We start from the raw sequence: 25,008 nt of genomic DNA on the forward strand, positions 1-25,008 counted from the left end.
GAGATAATGTTTTTACCCCAAAGACAAGGGCACTGGCACTTTACTATGTTACTAGAAAAATAATTGACACTCAAATCAGTTACGCAATTTCTTAGAACTTACATTAAATTCACAACTGATGAAGCTCAGTGCATTTCCTTGAATGTTTTCGTTCATTTTAAATTCTAATATTAAGCTATGGTAGATGATTTTATTAAGAGCTGAATGAGCTTACGTATTTGGAGGATCAAGATCTTTCCTCATCTAAGATCTGGTAGCAAAATAAATAAATGAATAAAGTAAACATGCACAGCATCCATTTGTTAATGCAGGCTGTATGGTCCTTGTAGCAGGAGAGGATGTTATGGGAGGTCTTTTGTTTGACAGGTGAGTCCTATGGATGTGGCAGAGCTATGGTCTAGCCAGAAGCAAAATTGTTCTTACAGCATTACATTCTTCCTACATAGTTTTAATCTATGTTGATTCTACAAAGCATGTTTCCTAAAAAAAATTCTACCATATTTTGAATAGTTATTTCTTTGTTTCTCCTACTGCATTGGACTGTGTTATGAGGCTCATTTTCTCTGGGAATACGTGAACCCACCTTATTTCAGCATGTGAAATGCACAAATATAAAGGTTGTTCATTTCTGACAGCCAGTTGGTCAACTAGCACTGGGTGCTGGAAGTTCTGTGTACCACCTGCTGCATCCCCACGAGGATTTTGACACTGAAGCAGGTAAATGGGTACCAGCCAATATGTGAGGAGTTTTGCCATGATCATCAGCCACAAGGAATTTAAGTCTGAAATCACTGGGCTAATGTGTCTTCAATAACTTAGAGAAGCCTTTCTTAGAGCATTTCTCTGGGATCTATGCATGCAGGGGCATTCGTGATGCAAATGATACATTCCCAAATACATGAGAATTTGTGTGCAAGTTAAGAAACCTCAGTCACAATCACTTCCTTGCAGATGGTTTAAGTCGAGTATAGAAAAAGAATGAAGAGGAAATGAAGGTAGAGAGGCCTGCATTTTGTCTGGGAATGGGGAGCGGCTTCTGTGGAGGGGGTTTTGTGGTGGGAGAACACCCTGGAGTCCAAAGGCGAGGGAAAGAGACCCATCTGACTGGCAGATGGAGCAGAAGTTATGGAAAAGGTTGAGTCTCGCCTGCAGGTGCAGAAGAGGAACCAAGATAGTTGATCCCCTGATGAACTAGAAATAAAAGAGAGACATGGGAAAAATGAGACTGTGTTAGAAGCGAACAGAAGCCTCCAGGCTCCCTATTTGAGCTGTGACAGAATTCACTGTAGGGGATTGATAGCAGCTGATTTGCAGAGATGCTGCCGGTGTTGGATATAGAAAAGGACTGATTCCTTTTTATTTATTTTTATTTTTTTAGAGACTGAGCCACTTTCTGTTGCCAGGCTGGAGTGCAGTGGCAAGATCTCGGCTCACTGCAACCTCTGCCTCCCTAGTTCAAGCAATTCTTCTGCCTCAGCCTCCTAAGTAGCTGGGACTATAGGCGCATGCCACTACACCCAGCTAATTTTTTGTATTTTAGTAGAGATGGGGTTTCACCATGTTGCCCAGGCTGGTCTTGAACTCCTGAGCTGAGGAGCTCAGGCAGTCTGCCCTCCTCAGCCTCCCAAAGTGTTAGGGTTACAGGCGTGAGCCACTTTGCCTGGCCTGATTCCTTTTTAAATGGTGAGAAAAGAATTATGATTGAATGATGTGATTGGCAGTCTGCTGATAAAATTGGTTTGCAAGTCTACCATGTTGGCTGTGAAGACAGTAATGCCTCAAATCTTATTTTCAGTCATTTAAATATAAAATGGGCATAGCAGAAGAGTCACAAAGCTTTATTATTTATGATAATAAAACATTTTTACTATTCTAATTGTGACATGAATCTCTTTTGGATTTGTCCTTTTGGATTAAAACACAAAGCATCCAAATTTCACAAAAGTAACAACGCAATCACCTTGGAGACAGAAGAATGAATTGATAAGACCTGTGATTAAACATGGCAGACTGGGCTTCTGAACCTAAGCATGCTTTGATCAAGTAAGGAGGGGATTGTGTAATGCCCACAAAGACAAAGAACAGGAGAGGAGACTACCCCAGGAAGGTGTTCGGAAATTAGAAATCAGAGGGCAAAATGTTTACTATCCTACCTGCCAGACAGGACTTGCAGAGAGAAGCCCTAAAGAAAGCTAACTCCAGGGACGGGTGTGGTGGCTCACGCCTGTAAGCCCAGTACTTTGGGAGGTCGAGGCGGGCGGATCACGAGGTTAACAGATCGAGACTGTCCTGCCCAACATGGTGAAACCCCATCTCTACTAAAAATACAAAAATTAGCTGGGCATGGTGACACAAGCCTGCAGTCCCAGCTACTCGGGAGGCTGAGGCAGGAGAATTGCTTGAACCCGGGAGGCAGACATTGCTGTGAGCCGAGATCCTGCCACTGCACTCCAGCCTGGGCGACACAGCGAGACTTCATCTCAAAAAAAAAAAAAAGAAAGTTGACTGCAACCATGGGGCTGGAAATGCCCAGCAAGGAAAGCGACACTTCCCGTGCCTTGCACTTAACCAGGGAGATAACCAGAGATCAGCAGGCATTTGAGCAAGAAAGACCAGCCGAAAGGACCAGAGTGGAGAAACCCAGAGGAAACAAACTGCATGAAACAGAATAAAATGACTTTTTAAAACTGTAACTAATATTCTCAAAGTCATAAGAACAGATTGAATGTATGAACCGAGAACATGTAGCTATAGAAACATTCAAAAAATACGTATTTTTTTAAAAACCCATAAGTTAAAATAAAATCTAATTGAATAATTGCAAGCTAAAGTTAAGGAAATCTACCAGAAGTCAGGGCTAAAAGAAACAGACATGGAAAATATGAGAAAAGTAATAATATTAGATAATATTTCTAAGGGGTTCAACTAAACAATATTTCACAATGTTAAAAACAACGAAAAAGGAAAAATAGAAAAGCAAACATTAAAGAAAATTCTCCACAATAAAAGCATATGAGTTTCCAGATTTAAAAGGATCCCTGAGGCTGGGTATGGTGGCTCATAATTGTAATCCCAGCACTTTGGGAGGCCGAGGTGGGAGGATTGCTTGAGCTCAGGAGTTTGAGACCAGCCTGGGCAGCATGGCAAAACCTCGTCTGTACAAAAAATACAAACATTAGCCAGGTGTGGTGGCACGTACCTGGAGTCCCAGCTACGGGGGGGGTGGGTGCTGAGGTGGGACGAATGCTTGAGCCTAGGAGGTCAAAGCTGCAGTGAGCTGAAATCACGCCACTGCACTGCTGCCTGGGCGAGAGTAAGACTGTGTCTCAAAAAATAAATAGAAAGAATAAATAATAAATAAAAGGACCACTGAAAAAGCAGAACAAAAAGTATAAAATTATTCCTTACAAAGTGCCCCATGTATAACTTCAGACTATTAGTGATAATGACTAGATCATAAAATCTTCCAAAGAAAAGAAAGGCTCACATAGATAACTCTGTAAGAATCTGAATAACACATGTGCACATGTACATGTGCACAACGTGCAGGTTCGTTACATATGTATACATGTGCCATGTTGGTGTGCTGCACCCATTAACTCGTCATTTACATTAGGTATATCTCCTAATGCTATCCCTCCCCCCTCCCTCCACAATAGGACCCGGTGTGTGATGATCCCCTTCCTGTGTCCAAGTGATCTCATTGTTCAATTCCCACCTATGAGTGAGTCAGTTATTTTCAATGGGAAGAGCCATGAAGAAGTCACCAGAGGGACTGACAGAGACGCCTGCGAAGCTTGGAAATCAGCTGCCCTGTCCTAGCAATGGCAGTACAGCAAGACCCTTATCCATCAATTAACCTTCTCCAAATGATTAATAATGTTTTACTCCGCTAGGGAGCTGTGTTTTTTTCTGGTTGGAGGGAGGGGAGCAGAAAAAGGACAAAGAAGAGAGGAAATGAGGAGTCAGGCCCTGTTTTCCTTTCCCACCGCAGTCTGGCTGTCCTGGAAGAGGACGCATGGCCTTAACTGTGTTGAAGTTCTGACGACTACACTGAACTAAACATTTTCATCATGAATTTTATTGGGTGACATAGAGTAACCAGAATTCTTTTTGTTATCTAAAAATGATGTGAAATATTTTGCAGTTACTCTAGATTCCGAGGAGGAGTAAATAGGAGCAAATTGCAGCGTGGGTTGAAGGAGCAGTGAGGAGTATAAAGTAATTTCCTCCTACTTTCCCCGGATGGAGGCCCACTCATTCCATACAATTCCCCTTCTTACGCCATAGAAATGAGAAGGTTGTGGGCAAAGGGAGAGTGAGGGTTTAGGGATGCACTGGGGTGAACAGTATCAGAGAGCAAACTCTTCATCTTTAATGTAAGGAAGTCAGCTGATAATACCTACAACAAAAAGATAGGAAATGGTAAAGTAAGAGAAGCAAATAGCAGATGAAACACTCAAGATTATTTCTGGAAACAGGGCGGCAGTGGGGGTGAGAGGAACCTCTTTCTCCTTGTAGACTTATTTGACCCACCTGACCAGACAGTCCTGGCACTGCATGTGTTTCAGCTGAAGAACGTCACATTTAGCACATAGAACGCCTGCAGGAGGAGGGGTGCTGGGGGTGGGCGAAACAATTTCTAGTAGAAATGATTTTTTTTTTGAGGTGGAGTCACACTCTGTCGCCCAGGCTGGAGTGCAGTAGCGTGATCTCAGCTCACCTCCGCCTCCTGGGTTCAAGCGATTCTCCTGCTTCAGCCTCCCAAGTAGCTGGGACTACAGGTGCCTGCCACCATGCCCGGCTAATTATTTGTATTTTTAGTAGAGATGGGTTTTCACCGTGTTAGCCAGGATGGTCTCGATCTCCTGACCTCGTGATCCGCCTGCCTCAGCCTCCCCAAGTGCTGGGATTACAAGCATAAGCCACCACACCCGGCCTAGAAATGATATTCTTCTATCAGTCAGTTTTAAGATGTTAACTAAATGTCAAACTCTTTGTTTAGCTCCATCATCAAAATCACCTAAGTTTAAGGAAGAAGGGAAAAGAAAATGTCATAGTATGGGAGGGGCAGGCTCTTGGATTTTGTTTAAACAGTCAGCTTTTTAATTTGTGAATAAGACAAGTTAGATGCAAACATAAATTTACTAATGTAATGTGACATTGGAAAATCGCTTAACACCTGTTAACTAAGTACCATAGACATTAGCTAAACTATTTACCATTTCATTTCATGCTTTGACTTCTAAACTATAAATGAAATTTTATGAAACATTTTGAGTAAACCTCCTCAACTCATCCGTGAAGTTTTGGTATGCCAGGCAGCTTTTCAATGTAAATGATTTTAACATTTCCAGGAAAGATTTTATTTTAATTTTTTAAACTACCAGTCTTTCTTCTCTTCAGTCTTATAATGAGGTAGAACAATTTATTCAAAAGTACAGATATGGCTTTGTATAATGCTGATAATTCAGAAAGAAATTACCCAATTCATTCTTTCCAGTGCTGGACAAAGTTTAACAGGAAATAAACAGGGTATCATACATTGTAACAGTAGATTCTAGAACTATATGGCAGAAAATAATACATTACTACCCCAAATGGGCTATGTTCTCCATTTGGGTGAAAATAGAAAATAGCTATTTTATAGGGGGAATTTGAATGCTAAATCTGTTACTTATGACACAAGTTCTCACTCATTCTCTTCTGCTCAAGCACAGCTTAGGCCTTGCAGATGAGGTTACATTACACTCAGAGGCTGCCCACTGTAGATGGTGAAGCCACTGTCACCAAGCCGTGTGTGCACAGCTGACTCTGACCTGCTGAAATCAGCCACTTCTCCCATTACAGTGGATACAAGAGCTTTGCCATGATCTGTTCTGCTGCTATGAACTGTTGCAGGCTCCCCATTATGGGCTGTTTATGACTTAATTCTATGAGTACTTTGGCTCTGAGGTTCTGTTAATGCTTATGGTTCTATTCCTTTTTCATAAGCAAATGTGACCCAGCCCTTTGGAGACATGTAATGGAGCTGAAAAGATGCTGAAGATAGTATTTTCACCACTTTCCTCAATCCACGGAAATCAAAATAAAGCATTAAACATTGACTAGCTGAAGGCTAGATTCTGCCCCCACCAAGGTATTGAGGGAATCAACAGCTGCAGCACCAACAACACGGCTACTGTTCAAAGAGCTTTCTCTGCACTGCACATTGTGTTGGTGTTTTATATACATTACTTCCTTTAGTGCTCATAACCACCTGTTAGGTCAGCCTCGTCAGCTCCAACAAACAGAAATTAAGAATTGCCAAAGTCACACAATTGAGGGCAGACCTGGATTTTTATTTAAATCTGTATGAAATCATGAGAATGTATGGCTTATACATAGTGCTATGGATCCCCTGGAAATTGCATGTCAAGATAGTCCATTTCAAAGAGCTAACCATTACTTCACCTTCCCATAGGAGGTCTACATTTGCACCAGGACTTCTAGATATAAAGATTACAAGAGTAAAAGGGGGCCAGGCTTGGTGGTTCATGCCTGTAATACCAGCACTCTGGGAGGCCAAGGCAGGCGGATCACCTGAGGATGGGAGTTTAAGACCAGCCTGACCAACAATGGAGAAACCCCGTCTCTACTAAAAATACAAAATTAGCCAGGCATGGTGGCACATGCCTGTAATCCCAGCTACTTGGAAAGCTCAGGCAGGAGGGTCACTTGAACCCGGGAGCAGAAGTTGCAGTGAGCTGAGATTGCGCCATTGCACTCCAGCCTGGGCAACGAGAGCAAAACTCCTTCTCAAAAAACAAAAACAAAAACAAAAAAACCCACAAAAACAGTGAAAGGGAAAAGAGAGCTGTAGCTATAGCTCAAAAAAATATATACCTCATACACAGTGGATGTTTCTTGCTATGCCTAGCAGTCAGGGTTCCTCCAGAGAAGAGGAACCAGCAGGGTATATGTATTTATGTACATAAGTATGGTACAACATTAAGGAACTTATTACATCAACGGACTGATGACCAGAAATGAAACGATGCAGCTGTGGTCCCAGGACAGGCAGAGAGGGAGTGCCGTCAGCAATCTGCACCCTGACAGGCACGTGCTACGCATGGTGTTCACAGGCAGTGGTCAGCAAGGAGAATATGGAAGGATGGAAGAGTAATTTCAAATGCAGCTGCTTTTCAGAGTTGCTGGATCAAGGAGCTTAAACTCTCTTTTAAAGACTCCAACTGATTCTGTCAGGCCACTCGGACGATCTCACTTTGGATTAACCTTTGGTCAAGCCATGAGAGATTGTAATGGCACTTGCGGAGTCCCTTCACAGCAGCACTTAGGTTCATGTTTGATTGAATGCCTGGGAGAAGATGCCTGCAGGCTGCACAATGGGCTGCTTCCTCCAGTTCTCCCAAGGGAATATTCTTTGGAGCCTGCCTTAACCAGAAACATAATAGGAAGGCGGTTCTGGGACTGTATTTTAGCTAAGCCAAGATGATACACCAAAAAGCCTGCGCAGGATGTGCTTAGAGATGTGTTTTGCACAGCTCACGTGTGACCTAATGTTAACCTCAGACCATTCCATGAAGTAGGAGCTATGTGCTCATTCACTTTACGGGGGAGGAAACTGAGGGTTGGAATGATTACACAACTTGTCCAAACTTCCACCAATTGGAAATGATTAAGCCAGGAATAGAACAGAGCTGTGAACTCTGTTGGACAGGGATTGGCTTCTCAAGACCTGTCTAAGATTGACCATTGGTCTGTCTTCAATATCAGATTCATTTCAAGGCTACACACAATACTTATCTGGTTTCTATTTTCAGACCATCACTTATGAAAAAAGATGTACGGCCTTCATATAAAGAAAATAAAGATTTCTAGGATTTACAAAGGGGAAATAATCTAGATATACCTGTTGGGGTTTAAATTATTTTTATGTAACTCAGAGGGAACAGGATCAAAGAAAAAATGTTTTCCACCTATTTCCATCCATTACTAGTCATTTTCTGTTTGTTTCAAAAAAAACATTTCTTTTACCTGAGCATGCTTTTGTTTCTAGTAAACACTGTGTGGGAATAAGGGCTCTGCAGAGAGACGTGCTTTACAGACTGAATTCCAAGGCCTGTTCTCTGCCTGCACTTCATTTTATAGCTCTGTATCTGTACTAATCGTTTTGTTCTGAGTGTGACTCGTAAGTGGAGAGTCAGGCAGCCCACTCATAGTACACACTGTCAGCCTCCTGTCAGAACACTGCTACGTTTTATTTTTTATTAGCCACCAGCTTGACTTTTTCAAGTCCTGATGTATATTTTTTAAAATTCTGTAGATGGTCAAAGCCTGCAGCAACCATTTGGGAGTCCAAGTGTGAGGTTTTTGTTTTTTTAATGAGGGGTTTAGGGTACAGCATCTTTCACTGAGGCTGTTAGTAACAGGGGTGATGAAAGATCATTTTCACCATGGAGGTTTTACCTGGCAGTTTCCTCAGCTGCGCCTATAGCCTGGGGTTGAACAAATGTCCTCAAGGCAAAAACGTCAGTGGTCTTGTCAGCATCTCCCAGCTATGTGTCCTGGTGACACGCAGCCTCCAGGCTGTGTTTGTGGATCCCGGGTGCTGAAGAAGCCCTGATTCTGGGAAGCAAAGCTCTTTTCTAGGATGTATTCTAACTCCAGTGCTCTGCAATGTGCTGCCTGCAGCTCCATTTATTGGTGACTGTACAGACCCTGCTGTGTGCGATTCAGAACAGTCCCTTGTAACCGCAGGAGAAGAGGCTAAATGGAAAAATGTCTGTATATCCCACCCCAAGCTGTCACTTCAACATTGTCCTAAGTGGCTCCTAATGGCTTCTCCCTCCAGCAAATCAGCCACATGGAGCTGAGCCAGGGCTACTGCTTTGTCTGCAGCTGTTTGGGGTAATGCGGAGGTCACCACAGAGAGGGGATGTGAGAGGCAGCCAAACGCCAACATGCACAGGTCAGAGCTGGGAAGCAGAAAGCTGCCTCAATTCTCCAGTCCCCTTGGCACAGAGAAATACTGATGCCCCCTAGGCATCACCATTGGACCTGAGGACCTGCAGGCAGAGCTACAGCAGGAGACAAGGAATAGAGCATTGCGGATGGCTTTGTTGATTGGCAGATTTCATCATTTCACAATGCATGTGTACATCAAAGCATTATGTTGTATGCCAAAACATACACATTTTTAAAATTTGTCAGTTATACCTGAATAAAGCTAAAAATAAGGAAATGGAATCCACAGTGCTTGCAAATGGAGTAGCTGTGAAGGGTGTAGTCAAGGAGAAATCAACATTGACCTCTGGGCTCCTGCAATCTGATCTGTCTTTCCTGAGCCTCCCTCATCTCTTGCAGGGACTGCTCTTCAAAAATTCCAAGCTGGCCAGGCGCGGTGGCTCACGCCTGTAATTTCAGCACTTTGGGAGGCTGAGGTGGGTGGATCATGAGGTCAGGAGTTCAAGACCAGCCTGGCCAAGACGGTGAAACCCGTCTCTACTAAAAATACAAAATTAGCCAGGAGTGGTGGCGGGTGCCTGTAATCCCAGCTTCTCCTACTGGGGAGGCTGAGGCAGCGAATTGCTTGAACATAGAAGGCGGAGGTTGCAGTGAGCTGAGATCGCGCCACTGCTCTCCAACCTGGGCAACAGAGCGAGACTCTGTCTCAAAAAAATAAAAAATAAAAAATAAATACTCCAAGGTGGTCTGTCTTCTGTCATTTCTCTCTCTATAATTCAGTTCCCACAGAGAAGCCAGGGTTACTGCTTACAATGTATACCCAATCCTGTCATGGACTTGCTGGAAATTCCGCAATGGCATATCCCCTGCAGCCCTGCCCCCTCTCCCCCTCACATTTCACACGTGCTCCCTCCACCCAGCCACACGGCTTCCTTGGCTTCACAGGCCGCCCACAGGGCAGCACCAGGCTTGGCTGTGGGAGCCTGCAGCCAAGAGGAGATCCCTGTGGTTGGCAGCCAGGGGACCAAGAAGCGAAGGGTTCTGTGCTTGCTGCCCACCAATATTCATGCCAGGTGACAGGGTGCCCAGGGAGTGTCCAGGAGAAAAGCAGGGAGGAAGTGAAGACAAGGGTGGCCCAAACCTGAAGCAGCATTGTTTGAGGGTGGGGAAGAAATTGGAAAAAAATTACACTCAACCTCGTGTCCACTCCTGGAACGAGATGGGAAGAGAGGTCAGGCCAGCTTCTGCCTGAGAAGGCTGCAGGGAGGTGGGTCCTCAGAGGAGAGTTGGAACCCGTGAAGGCCAGGAGGTGAAGCCTGGGAGGGGTTGGGAGCATGGGGGCGTTTGTTAATGACAGGAGTTCAGAGGTCATGGTGCAACAATCCGGGAGGCACTGGAGAGCATGTGAAGAGGGAGGGCCTGTCATCTCCAGTTCTGCCTCAGGCAGGAAAGGAAGTTACAGAGATCCCATGACAGCCAGTTCTCCCCAGAACAAGGACAGCGCCAAAGGTGTCTGCTCCACTCTGAGGGTCGGAGTCCACACGATACCATGGTGTCTGTGAGCTATACCTGAGGGTTGTGACAATGTGGCTTCAGCAGCGTCCGTGCAGACCACTGGGAGACGTGTCACTCTGAGCACCAGGATTCTTGTCTCCGCTGTTCCAGGGAGCTGTGTTAGGTGATCTTTTTGGTTTGGTGAGCCTCGCAGTTCCTCTGTTTCAATGAGTTAAAATAATAAAACATTAGTCCCCAACTCTCAAAAGAAAGTAGATATTGGTGTAGCAGGAAGTACGCTTTCTGAAATGTGTCAGCTGTGTTTTCATGTCCTGTGAATATTATTTTCCTGAGGCGGGTTCCCACCAATTGAACCATGGGCTTCATTTGGGAAAAGCAGATACCACAGAGAATAACAGAGCCATTCCCCAAGCTTGAGAGGTGGAGAATTTTGAGTGTCTAGCAGGACAGTGAATTAAAAATCAAGCAGGATTGGAAGTAAAAAAGAATTCTGTATGTCCAAACTCTGCCTTCGCATACCCGAAACAAAACTTTCACATTGGAGCGATATGTGCTGGATGTGCACTGGGTAGGGGAATGCAGGATTTGATGTGAATGAGGAAGAGGAAAGTGGATGATATTTGACATGGAGCACACAGCAGATACTTGTGTCCCTGACACCACTCTCTGGGGCAGAACCCTGAATCCAAGAAGTAACAGAAACATCAAGGAAGGCTTGAAGAAATCGGGAGCTTCAGGATCAAGGCCCTGTTTCTGCCTGCATGGCCTGGGGAGGCTTGGTGTTTCTCAGTGGGTGCCTTCACCCAATGCCTCCACTTTCTGCCTATCCAGGAGCTGCAGAGTAACGATGGAGGAGCAATGTCCCTAGAGAGACTGACAACTGGGCTGGCTCCCTGCACATGGTGTCCCAGGTACCCAGAGGTTTCCAAGTGCCACCTGAGGGTTGTGCTAATTATCAATGTTGTATAACTGCCTCCAAACTTAATGAGCTAAAAAGACAACTGAATTTCTTTTTCTCATACATCTGCAATCCGGAAAGAGGTTTACCAAATTTATCCTGTATGTCCAAAATACCGTTGAAAATACAATGGTATTTTCATACAAAAGCACACTAAACGAATACTCTATAAAAAGTTGCTAGAACTTCAAACTTTCTTCTTTATGCCCAGAGGAGGTGGTGTCTCTGGAGCCACCTAGCAGCAGCCTCATTGCTCAGAAGATGAAGATGCTGACAAAGATCCAGACAGGAAAAAAGGAAGAAAAAGCATCCTGACTGTTCCATTAGCAAAACCACAGTCCCGGAGAGCAAAGGGAGGGGCACAGCAGGCAGCCGCACCCATGGGATGCATCTGCAGCTTGTGAGCAACACATGAGAGAGGAATCACACAACAGCATTGCCTTCAGCTTCCTTGTGCTACGGCTCACTCAGCACCAGCTCTGCAGGCTGCCTAAGCCGAAGTCAGTCTCTGCCTTTAGACTTGCTCGCTTCGTTTGGGAATGGAGATACCCTCTGATCCCTTGTCCTACAACCTCGATTAATGTCTTTGCAACAGCCATCTGCCAAACTCAAGAAGACCCTGGAACAACCTAATTGGGAAAGTTTCTCTCTTATCCCTTGGAAAACTATAGAATAGCAATGTCACACAAATGTTTAATTTCTGATTTCTACAATTTCAGATACCAGAGTTGATCTGTTACCATGACAACTAAGAGCTTTATAAATGTTTTCTAGCCTCTGCTATTTTCTGGAACTTATCTACATGTCAGTATTTGCTTAATAATTTTGAGCTGACACTAGTAACATGATTGTGTCTGGATTGTGTATGTCTTGTGTGTGTTTGCAGGGGGTGGGTATAACATGTCAGTGTTTTTCAATGTGAGCAATTTTTAATAAACTTTTATATTTAATGGGAACATTAAATGTCCCATTCCCTCTGTCTGGATTCCAGTTAATTCATTGCCTACCCCTGTATTACTATTCCCTCCAAGCTGAGAAATCATCACTAATGTGATTGTTCACTCCAGGCATTATCAGGCCATGGATACTTGTGGGGAGAGGCATTGTCCAAACGACTACCAAACCGAGTTTATCAACACTCGCTGGGTTAATGACAACTTGTGGGAGACAGTATAAGCAGTGCTTTAGGTGACATTTACAGCCTTAAGTATTTATAGTAAGGAGTAGTAAAGCTAAAAATTGATGGGCAAAATGACTAAACTAATTAGTAATGAAAAGCAAAGTAAACTCAAAGCAAAAAGAAGGAGGTAAAATTGTGAAAATAAAAAGCTGTAATAGAAAATCAACAATCAACTTTCAAAAGAGTAATTGTGTGTTCTGACTTGCCCAGGATAGTCCCAGTTTCCCTGCCGTCTGGTGTCACATTCCAATTAACTTACCTTGTGGATTATTTGTTATTGAAATACTATTAATGGTTGAATTCTGCTTATCCAGGATGAATTTGGTAAACCTCTCTTTTGTATTTCCGGCTTGTTTCATGGTCTCATTTCACAGTGCGTGCAATTAAACAGAAATCTCATTATAATGTGTGTTTAAGTCTGAGAGACGACCTGTGATAAACTGCCTTTTTACAGTCTTTCCCAGAGAGGAAATGGCTAACACCTCCCCTAGAGGAACAGCATGCATGCAGGGTTAGCTGATTAACTGTGTGTGCCGAGACACAAACAGGGACAGATAACTTCTCCTGATGGTGGGGACATGCTTGGCCCTGCCACTTTTGCCACACATTTGGTGTACCAGCTAGTTGGTACACCAGGCTGCTTCCTAGTGAGGACAGTCATTAAACATGGGAAATTAAGGGTCAGGTGTATGTGAAATATGCATGGGAAATGGAAGCAAACCAATTCTTTTCTAGAGTGTAAATAGCCCGAACATGCTTTTTTATGGCATTCTTCTCATCTTATGTAGGGTAAACCTATAATTATTTATTATATTGTTTGGCAACACCATCTCCTTTTGCAATTAAGTACTTTGTTTTGCAGCAATGAGCTAACAACTCCAAACTTTTACGTTCAATTAAAAAATACATATAGAAATTCTATTCCTCAAGAAGATTGATGATGGATAGTTAATTACCTTGCACATAACATTCAGTGGCACAGACCTCCTGCCATGGGGTTCATGGTGAACACATGGACATGAGAAGTGACAACATGAGAATCAGAAGACACAAATAATTTAAAGGTTAAGAGTTACTATAAGACCATACCTGAAAGTGAAAATTGAATACATCTTCAGAAATGTGTTAATACAGCATGCTATGAGGGAAGACTTTTCATTTAGATCAAATAGCTGTTTTCACTTTCATGTTCAAATTTTCATAGCCTCTATAAAAAGTGAAGCTATAGCTGTAAATGTTTTGTCTTTTTTTTTTTTTCTTTTCTGAGATGGAGTTTCGCTCTTGTTGCTCAAGCTGGAGTGCAATGGCACGTTATCAGCTCACTGCAACCTCTGCCTCCCGAGTTAAAGTGATCCTCCTGCCTCAGCCTCCCAAGTAGCGGGGATAACAGGTGTGTGCCATGACGCCTGGCTAATTTTTTGCATTTTTAGAAGAAACAGGGTTTCACCATGTTCGCCAGGCTGGTCTTGAACTCCTGACCTCAGGTGATCCACCCACCTCGGCCTCCCAAAGTCCTGGGATAACAGGTGTGAGCCATCATGTCCAACTATGTTTTGTCTTCTGTTAGCAGAAGAACATGGTCAACAATTGAATAATGCCAGATTTCTATCAGTGAATTGGATTCCTCAAATAGATCACATATTTCATTCCAATACTGGTTTTATCATTTAATCTATGGAATCAAAGTAGGCCTTTGGAAGTTTATTTTGTTAAAGGTGAAACATCTGATATTATGTGAATGTTATCAGGATTTTAGTTAAAAAGTTCAACCATGAATATGCAAGTATTTGTATCTGTGATAATAATAAAATTTTGTTGGTGCCAACGTTCATGAATAAAACAATTTGTTGAGTTAAATTTTTCAGCAGAAATATACTAGACAGTGACTGTAGACATAAAATTCATAATTTGTTCCAAATAAATTGCAATGTTCTGCCAATTGGAATAAAAATGTAGTTCACAAAATTTACAAATATTTTATATATCCACAGCTCAGAAGCTGAACAACAAAATGTGTGAAGAAGCTGACAATTAAGTTAAAAATAGCATAATGGAATGTGATTTATTTGTCTTCTTCACTCAACACAAATCTCATTTTAAATCATTGAACCTTTGAAGTAACAATTTTATGAAGTAATCCAAGTAATCAACAATGATAATTAATTTTTATAAATGAGTCTTTCAAATTTAGTTTTGTATTTTATTCCAAATGAGTGAAAAATCTTAAAACACAAGAACATCTACAAAAAACACTCAAAGAAAATGGTTTGACAATTTTACAGCATCTAAATTTGGCAAAATCCTCCCAAAATTGTATAGAGACAGTTTGATAAGTTTATCTTGTAAGATATTTGTCAATAAAATATATTCTGAGGGAAGGCACATCGTAGTACTGTACCTGTAAAAATACTTGAGCTAAAATATTTACATTTTAATTTAAAAATTGGAACTGCGAATAACTCCTTCCAAACTCTGTTGACGCTTTGATTTCAGCCTGTGAGAACCTGAACAGGGAACCCAACCGTGCCCTGCAGGATTCTGACCCACAGAAACTCAGATGAGACATTTGTGATGTTCTAAGCTGCTGAGTTTGTAGTAATTTGTCATGCAGCAAATTAAGCAATAAAATAACATGATTTTAAAAACCCTAGAAATAAAGAAAGAAAGTGTAAAGACAAAATGGCTCCCAAAGACAAAAATGGCATTTCATAAGGAGAAAGACATACATGGCCAATAAATATATGAAAGATATATTTAAAGTTAACCTCTAACAAGCAGTGCAAATGAAGCTACGACGAAATAATATTTTACATCTATTAAATTGCCATTACTTGAGAAAACCATCAATACCAAGATTTGGAGATGATATGAATCAATAATCTTATATATTGTGCATAGATAGAAATGTAAATTAATGTAACTACTTTAGTAAATAATGTAGCATTATATGGTAAAGTGGAATATTTGCATATCTTATTATGACTAGGAAATTCTCTTCCGAGGAACATTCCCAAGAATGTTGCAAGTGTGCATTAGGAATGATGTATTAGTTCAAAACAGCACTGTTTTTGTTGGAAATACCTTGGAAACAACCAAAACGCCTGTTAGTGGAAGAATGGATAAATTAACTGTGGCACAGTCACACATGAAATACTATGCAGTAGTCAACACGGCAGCCAGCCACACAGAACCGTATGGGTCAGTCTTAGCAATATATGGTAATAAAATGGAGCACATTTCCCAAGGCTAAATATAGCAGGATGTCATTTTGATAAAGTTAAGCAAATTAATTGTCATAAGAACCTTTAAAAAGGTTTTTAGAAATGCTAAAATAGTATTTTGCGAAAGCATCAGAATGATAAACATAAATTTTAGGAGAGTGCTTACCTCAGTGGCGAACAGCAGGAGTTTGGGTACGGAAGGAACACTGGGGAAGACATAAGTGGCAATTGGATGTAAAATTAATGTGGCCTCTGGGAAATTTCTAGTAAATAGGATATTCAATTTAGCTTTCATTTTTTTCTATCTAATTTGCTTATAGTTCATATATAGCAATACAAAAACATTCAAGGAAATAAAAAATCAGTTATCCCACTATGAAACAAAATACTTAATTTTCTTAATTTTTCCATGTTTTTTTCATTATGTCCATCCTATGTCAATAGATATTTTTTAACAGTTTAATTATGTCAGTAATTTATTGCACATTTTCTGTCTCTTTATAATGGGCTTTTGGATATAAACTGAGCGCCATAACCTCTGATGATTTATAGTCACAGATGCTCTAGAGGATTAATGCAGTATCATGCTGTGCGCCAAATTTCTTGGAAGAAATCCACGAGGAAATCACTGAGCATTATAAGGGGATCAATCATGTGGCTTGAGTCTAGCTTTTAGCACACTGTTACTGCATCAATCAATTGAAGAAATAAAACTGGTACATCACATTTGTGTTTGCAAAGACGCTGGATTTGTCTGTACTGTGCGTGGCTCAAAATACTGGGGAAAACCGGCCTGCAGTCATCTGCAGCGACCCAGCTGTGTGCACTGAGACTGCCCACGAGTCTTCCGGGGCAGGGGCTTCCTTGTGGATGAAATGAGAAACTGGATTTGATGAGCTCTAATCTCCTTCCAACATCTCAGATTTTGTAAACCTCAGAGTGAAAGAGAGCACTTCCAAGCAAGTTAATGCAAATACTGTCACTTGGAGATGTTTTCCTTTTGTGCTAGAAAAACAACACACGATTCTAACTCACTGCATTTTGGAGGCACAGAATATTAAACGTTGATAGTAAATGGAAGCCTCTGTTAGTCGATTTTAAAAATGAAAGAAGGAAAGGCTAAGACAATGTTGGCAAACTGGACAGTTACAGAAGGAGTGTTTTGCCACTAAGACAAAAATATGTGGACATTATATGAATAAGGGACCTGGGTGTACTCAAAAAGAAGCGGTGGTTGGGGCAGAGACGTGCAGAGTCTGCCTTCAAACATTTGAAATGTTCCCATAACTGAACAGGTTTAAACCTTCCCTATGCAATTACAGAGACAGAATTAACACAAATAAATAGAATCAGACAGGCAAATAACAAATTTCCAAATAAAAAAATAATCTTTTAAATATTAAACATTCAAAAACGATTTAGTTTCTCATGAAGCAATGTAATCAGTTGCATAATTATCAGAATTTATGGAGAAATATTCTAAAATTGGCTTAGAAGTTTAATAATATGACCCCAAATTCCTTCCAATGTTAAGATTATGTTATTCTGAACATTATATTATTAGAACATTATAAAAGAGTACATAATCTTTTAACCCTCTTTATTTTTGCATATGAAACTTAAGCAAACACATCTTTATGTAATCTCACAGACAACATTTATATTTTGTGTTTGAATTTTGAATGCCTACCTATTTTCTGGAAAAAAAATCTGAAAGGGTAAACATTTCCCTTCAATGTAACACTGAAGCAGAATTCGTATGTTAAACAAACGTGTTCATTTGGTTCGAGATATTTTCTAATTTTCCTTGTGACCTCTTCCTCAACCCATTATTTAAGAGTGTGTTACTTTCCACATATTTGTGCTTTTTTCAGTTTTCCTTTTACTATTGATGTCTAATTATAGTCCCTTGTGGTCAGAAAAGATACTCAGTATGATTTTAATCTTTGCAAATTTGTCAAGACCTGTTTTATGGACTTAAGATGTAGATAATCTTGTAGACTTACTTGGAAACTATAAAAATCTCTTACAACTTAATAATATAAGGACATATAACCCAATTAAAATGGGGCAAATAATTTAAATAGATATTTCTTTAAAGAAAATATACAATGGGCCAATAAACCCATCAAAAGATGCTCAACATCATTAGTCATCAGACAAAAGCAAATCAGAAACACAGTTCTATACCACCTCACTCCTACTAGGCTATTAAAAAAAAAAAAAAAAAAACACAAAAAAACCCAGAAAATTGAAAGTGTTGAGAGGATGTGAAGAAGTTGGAATTCTCATACATTGGTGATGGGAATATAAAACTGTGCAGTCACTTTGGAACACAGTTTGGCATTTCCTCAAACAGTTAAACATAGCGTTACCAAATGACCTAGAAATTCTACTCTTAGGTTTACACCCAAATACAAAAAAATTTGAAGATATATGCCCTCACAAACACTTGTGCATGAATGTTCATAGCAACATTACTCTTATTAGTCAAAAATTAGAAGCAACCCAAATTTCCATCAAATGAATGAATTGGTAAAAGGTGGCATATTTATATAATTAAATATTATTCAACAATAAAAAGAAATGACATACTGATACATGCTACAATGTGGATGAACCTTGAAAACATAATGCTAAGTAAAAGGATGCAAGCCAAAAAAATAATAAACACAAGCTATATATGGTATGATTCAATATATAAAAAATATCCAGAATAGGCAAATCTATTAATGGCCACTTAGCACCAAGGAGAAGGGTTGAGGAAAATGAGGAGTAACTGCTAATAGGTTACTAAGTTTCTCTTCAGAATGATGAAAACATTTGAAAATTGATCATGGTAATGGTTGCAAACCTGTAGATATCCTAAAAACTATTGAATTAACAACTTAAGTGGGCAATTTATATGTTATATGAATTATATATCAATAAAACTGTTACATAAATATTATGTACAAAAATATTCAGAGGGGCATTGAGAAAAAAATGAAAAATCAATAAAAATGTCCATTAGTGACAACTACATTGAAGAGCATCTTTTTAATGGAATATTATGTGATCTCCCAAAAGTGGCAGAGAATACACACACTGATGTATTCTGAACACACTCACTGATGAGAAGCAAGCTCTGTGCAATGAAAAGCTAGTTTTCTAAAAATGTATGCATACCATATTCCAATTTTTAATTTAACATGTATATATTTAGGCCAGGGACAGTGGTTCATGCCTGTAATCCCAGCAGTTTGGGAGGTCAAGGTGGGCAGATCACCTGAGGTCAGGAGTTCGAGACCAGGCTGGCCAACGTGGTGAAACCCCATCTCTACTAAAAATACAAAAATTAGTTGGGCGAGGTGGTGGCACACGCTTGTAATCCCAGCTATTGAGAGGCCGAGGCAGGAGAATTGCTTGAACCCAGGAGGCAGTTTGTGGTGAGCCCAGATGACACCACGACACTCCAGCCTGGGCAACAGAGGGAGATTCCATCTCAAAAATAAATGGAGTGTATATATTTATTAACTATTTGTATAAGAGCACTACAAAATAAACAAAAGACAGATCTATTTGCCAAAATCATCTTTGGAAAGTATGGTGAAAAAGAAGAAAATATGAGAATGGGAGGCCATCTGAATCTTTTAATGTTTATTTACATACTCTGAAATTGCTGGAATATTTGAGGATGAGAATGTATTTTTGTATGATGTGGATAATGAGTTACAAACAGATAAATAGTTAAATAGAAACACTGAGTGTGTGGAAATTAAGAGTTTGACAAAGGCCTGCCATTCATTCAGTGTCCTCTGACCCAGCCAAGCAGGGCCACTGCTGCCGGTACAAATGGCTTCTGCCAGGGACTGTACCTGCAGGCTAATCATAATCGTGGTTTTGAGGAGGACAGAGTTTTTACTCTGAGAAAAGAAAAGAGGGGCTATCCCAAGGCTTTGTATATTTTTTGTTCTCTTTACATTTCATTGAATTATTTTCTTCTTCCTTTCGATTTTTTTCATTTCTTGTCATTCATTTCTAATTTCTATTTTCATAATTCATTTCTATTTCTTGTGACTTATTTCTGTTTTTTTGTTTGTTTTTGTTTTTTTATATTGTTTTTGGTTTTTTTAAAGACAGAGTCTCACTCTGTTGCCCAGGCTGGAGTGCAGTGGAGCAATCTCGGCTCACTGCAACCTCTGCCTCCTGGATTCAAGTGTTTCTGCTGCCTCAGCCTCCCGAATAGCTAGGATTACAGGTGCGCCACTACACTTGGCTAATGTTTGCATTTTTAGTAGAGATAGGGTTTCACCATGTTGGTCAGGCTGATCTCGAACCCCTGACCTCGTGATCCATCCGCCTCAGCCTCCCAAAGTGCTGGGATTACAGGTGTGAGCCACCATGCCCGGCTCTATTTCTGTTTCTAATTGTTTATACCTATTGATAAAAGAGAACATGCCGAAGCATATTAGTCAGGTGCCAAATTAGAATTAGTTAAGGAGGATTTATTCCTAAAGAGAGCCTTTGATGTATGCAAGAAGATTGCAGGGTTGCCTCACAGATAGTGCAGCTGTATTGTATATAAATATGTACATTTATCTATATAAGTTTAATATATTGGCTTACTTGACTACGATGGCTGAGAAGTTCCATGATCTACCATCTGCAAGCTGGAGACCCAGGAAAGCTGATGGTGTAGTTTGAAGGCCTGAGAGCCTCAGAGCAGATGGTATGGATCCCAGTCCAGGTCTGAAGGCCTGAGAACCAGCTGAGTGCAGGACAAGATCAATATTCCAGTTCAAGCAGTCAGGCAGAGTGAATTCAACCATCCTCTGCCTTTTTGTTCTATTCACACCCTCAACGGATTGGTGATACCTATGCAGATTGGGGAGGGCCATCTGCTTTACTCTTTCCACCAATTAAAACACAAATCTCTTCCAGGTACACCCTCACAGACACAGCCAGAAATCATGTTTAAGCAACTATCTAGGCATCCTGTGGCCCAATCAAGTTGATTCATAAAGGCAATCATCACAGCAGCATGAGAGCTATGACCACCCTTAGATCTAACAGGACTCAAGGAAGAGCTGGTTCAGAAACTGAAATGAGAGTTTGAGGAACAGTGGTGTTCAGCAGAGGAATCCAGCCCTCCAAAGGTTACCTCACTTTGTGAACACCAGAGAAGGACCTGACCTCTCTCCGCTCTCCCTACAATCTCTTGCCAGAGGTCCCCACTGGGAAATTCATGGGAATCCCACAGACATTGGCCTAGCCTCCTGGGGCAGAGAATAGGATAAGAAGAGTCTGAATTTGGAAAATAGTGTAAAGATCTGGATAGAACATTTTGACCTCTATTGCTGTACAACATACTAACTTGCTGTGTGAACTTGACATATCTTGCAATTCTTCTGAATTGCAATCTATTCTGATTGGCATTTTAAATGTCAAGAATAGCCTTAAAACAGGTTCAGCCCAATTGCTCCACAACAGACAGTTGTATTTAGTTTAGGCAAGGTCTCTCATGACTACAATTTGCACAGTACTTTCTTATCCAAAATTACTTTTGAGAGAACTCTTGTAGGCTTAATTTAACCTTTATCTCAATAGCTTTAGAAATGAAGCACCGTCTTTCAAATACTGCCCACCATTCATTTTTAATTGCTCTTTCAAAAGCAGTACTTGAAAATAGTCCCATAGCAAAAACCAAATCACTTTCTTTTTCCTTCTCAGACAATGGAGAAGGGAGGAGTCCATTGGCAGAAGGGACACATTCAGTCAGCCACGTGATGGTGAGTCTTCAGGGAGACCTTGCTGTAGCTCCGTCTTTCCAAACCAAGTGTATTCCTTCTGGTGGGCAAAACAGGGCTGTGCTTTAGCCCACATGGAGAATAAACATCCTCCTCATGGCCCCCACACAAGCAATCCAAGAACGGTTTACGACATCTACTTCATGTCCATGTAATGCATAGGTGCAAATCTAATTAATTCTGATTAGATTGTTCTGATCTTTTCGGATTTGAATAGCTGGTTTCATTTTGCTCATTCGCCAATGCCAGCCATGCCTAGGTTATACATATATCATTGCCTCACATATAAGTAAATTTTAGGAAAATGCATATCTCTTTAGAGCCAGCTTGCAACTCATGTGGTCAAGGTAATGCTTGACTGTGATTCCAGTTATGTGAGTCACATACAGTGTGCTTTTATGTTACCATAAACACTGAAATCCACTGCAGAGTCCCTGAAGGCAGGCTTTTCCAAAGCAGAGGACTTGTCAGAATCACCTGGGAACCAGATTTACTCCAGGCTGATTGAGCCAAACTGAACCTAGAATCTGTCTTTTTAAGGAGCTTGTCATTTGATTCCAATGTGCAGCATGTTTGGAACCCTGCAGTATAGAATACTTGTTTTCATCAGTAAACAAGACAGTCTATTTTCTACATGATTAAGAAGCATGGAAGTATATGTGTGCATACACACACACACATGTTATGTCGGGGCAGTAATCGGTGAGGCTTCTGTTAGGAAAACTTTGGGGGGTATTTTTCTGGTGTTTCCTCACATAATGACCTAAGGCAGGTAGAGAGATGACTGGCAGTAGGTGGGTAACTGCAGAATAATTTTTAATATTCTTCGTTAAATGACTCATTTTAATTTCGGGAACCTGAAGAAAATGTGTTGACCCTATTTAAGTCCTCCAACTTTTTCTCTGGTAATTAATCGGAACTTCCAATGTTATTTGAAATCAATTTGCATTTTACCCCAAGATGATTACAGGACCCAGAGACTGCAAAACAGGCAGGGCAGGGTGGCAGATTTAACCCCCAAATATATCACTAATTTCATTAGTTGTAAAGAGGATCATCTGTTATATTAAGTGAAAAGTGAATACTCCAAGTAAAACTAGGAGATTTTCAAATGAGATTTTTAGAAGTACCTAGTTATATCCGGCTTACAGAACATACGCTTTAAATACAAGGCTGTAAGTAGTATCTGTTAATGGGATGCCACATTGATAAACGAAAGGATTTTCTCCAGAGGAAATGGGAGTGCTCCCTTACCCCCTCCTCACAGGGTGTGTGACAGGGGTATGGCTTGCTTCTTTAGTGCCCTTGCTGCTCAAACCCCTAGGGGGAGCATGCAGACAGGTAGGTCGTGGGGAGTGTGGGCTTCGACCCCATGGCAGCATCTAGGGTTGAGTGTTTACAGCTCCTAAAGCCCCAGTGTGTGTGTGTTACACTGCACTCTTTCAGCTTTGCTGTCTGCAGGTGGTTTATGTTAATCTTCTCAATTAGACCCTCTGCCTTATCGCAAAGACAGAGGGCTTTCTATATCCTGGGTTCTTGCCCTAGTGTACAAGAAAAATTGGATCACGTGTGAGCTTGGAGGATGAGTGCAGGGTTTTACTGAGTGGTGGAGGCTGCTGTCAGTAAGGTGGATGGGGAGCCAGAAGGGTGATGGAGTGGGAAGGTGGTATCCCCCTGGAGTTGGGCCACCCAGTGGCCAGACTCTCCTCCAACCGTCCCTGACCAAATTCTATGTCGTCCTGACGTTGATGGCCTGCCAGTGTGTGCTGGTGTCTGTCGGTGTGTTGTTCTGCTCCTCTTGACATCCAGCCACTTGTGTCTGTGCCCGCTCGGGTCTGGGGATTTTATGGGCACACAATGGGTGGCATGGTGGGTGAGCGTGGTCTTGGAAAATGCAACTTTTGTGAAGACAGGAGTGTCTGTTCTCACTTAGGTCTGTGGGCACATGTCCAAGGGTGGAGCCCTTGCCATGGACCCTGACTTTCTCTATGCAGCACTTCCCTGCCTTCCTGCCATAAAAAATATGTAGAAAATAAAATCAAATCAACATTCATTAATGATAAGCACTTTTAACAAACTAGAAATAGCAGGAAACTTTCTTAATCAGATACAGGAGATCTAAAAAGCAAAACAAAAATTAAAGCAAACATAATTAGAAGGTTTAAAACTTTTCCTGTAAGAGCAGAAACAAGATCAACATGCCTGCTATTTCCATTTTTATTCAATTCTATAGTGGAGATACCAGCAAGTACAATAAGAGACATAGGAAAATAAAAAAGAAATAAAAAGAAAATAAAAATTGAAAAGGAATAAATAGAATTGTCATTATTCTGTATGTGGATTACTCCATGCAGAAAGTTCAAAATAATCTAGAGTCTACTCAAATTAATAAGCAAATCTGTTAAGGTTATAATATGAATATATGCAAATCTACTGTGTTTCTATATACTAGCAACAAATCATTAGAAAATAAAATGTAATGAAAAGAGACCATTTATAAAATTACCAAAAACTTGAAATACAGGAATAAGTCTAAATGAAGCCTCACTAGTGAACTCAACTCAGGTGGCGAGAAGCTGTGTTTGTAACCCCTTAGCCTGGGCTGCCTCCAAAAAGGAACAGCCTCACTTAGGCTCCTCCAGTGGTGTTTCTTTGCTGGATCCCATCACTACAGCCTCTTAAACTGGTGCTGTGGACTTAGTAAGCCTGTTTTCTCCCCAACTGCAAGTCCCCAAAACACCATAACCTATTGACTTTCACCTAGCTGGGATAGCAGTTTGCTTTTCTCATACAATTTTCAAGGATATGTTGCCTCTTTAGCTTGGTGTGACCTTGATTACATCATCCCATATTGATGCCCTACACTGATAAAATTGAAGTTTTTTTTTAAGAGGGAGCATCTAAATCACATGAGGAGAGTTAGTGAGTTATTGGGAGTCCTGTGGTCTGGGACTTACACCAATATCCTCTGCCAAGGTCAGAATCTTGTGTGCTTTCTGCCACAGAGAAGGTAGCCCGATACAAGGGGGCCTCTGGATTTACTAGGTGGCCAATTCCACATTTGCAGGCTGCGCTCTGGCCTGGCTGGCTGAAGGGTTTGAGCGTCTCCGTGGGTAAGAAAGAGCTCTCCAGCTGGTCAGACTGCAGTGCCACTCAGCCCTGTCACTTGGCCCAAGCAGACCCCAAGGGAAAGAGTTCTAGTAGAATAGGACGCTGTCTCTGTGGCTGCGGCAGGCTCTGATTAGAAAGCACAGTCGAGGGCCCCAGAATTTTTTTTTAACAAAACTCATGGTTATGGCTGTTTTCCTTTTGTGAAACGCCTCTTAACTTACCTAGTGGAGAGTGTGTGTTTAACTATGACACACGAGGTGACCAGCG

General features: G+C 41.1%; 1 protein-coding gene and 1 long non-coding RNA gene across 8 annotated transcripts in view; one reads left to right on the top strand and one right to left on the bottom strand.

Annotated features, from left to right (window-relative positions):
• Positions 1 to 25,008, top strand: part of LOC139358083 (endogenous retrovirus group FC1 Env polyprotein-like) — a 179,687-nt gene that overhangs the window by 109,647 nt on the left and 45,032 nt on the right. For 4 of the 6 annotated variants that reach the window (XM_071077566.1, XM_071077565.1, XM_071077567.1 and 1 more), the window contains one exon: positions 21,554 to 21,612. The exons of the other annotated variants lie outside the window; for them this stretch is intronic. In XM_071077566.1, coding sequence (XP_070933667.1) covers positions 21,554 to 21,612 — 59 coding nt within the window. The remainder of the gene's footprint in view (positions 1 to 21,553; positions 21,613 to 25,008) is intronic. 6 annotated transcript variants of the gene reach the window in all.
• Positions 1 to 25,008, bottom strand: part of LOC139358084 (uncharacterized) — a 74,225-nt gene that overhangs the window by 11,005 nt on the left and 38,212 nt on the right. The window contains exons 1-2 of one of the 2 annotated variants that reach the window (XR_011612337.1): positions 16,008 to 16,403; positions 10,537 to 10,680 (exon numbers count right to left, since the gene is read on the bottom strand). This is a non-coding gene — a long non-coding RNA (uncharacterized lncRNA). Of the gene's footprint in view, positions 1 to 6,475; positions 10,681 to 16,007; positions 16,404 to 25,008 lie in introns of those variants that run through there. The other variant, XR_011612336.1, reaches the window with a different exon arrangement.

The sequence above is a fragment of the Macaca nemestrina genome, chromosome 14 (assembly GCF_043159975.1).
Source record: "Macaca nemestrina isolate mMacNem1 chromosome 14, mMacNem.hap1, whole genome shotgun sequence".
Taxonomy (NCBI): domain Eukaryota; kingdom Metazoa; phylum Chordata; class Mammalia; order Primates; family Cercopithecidae; genus Macaca; species Macaca nemestrina.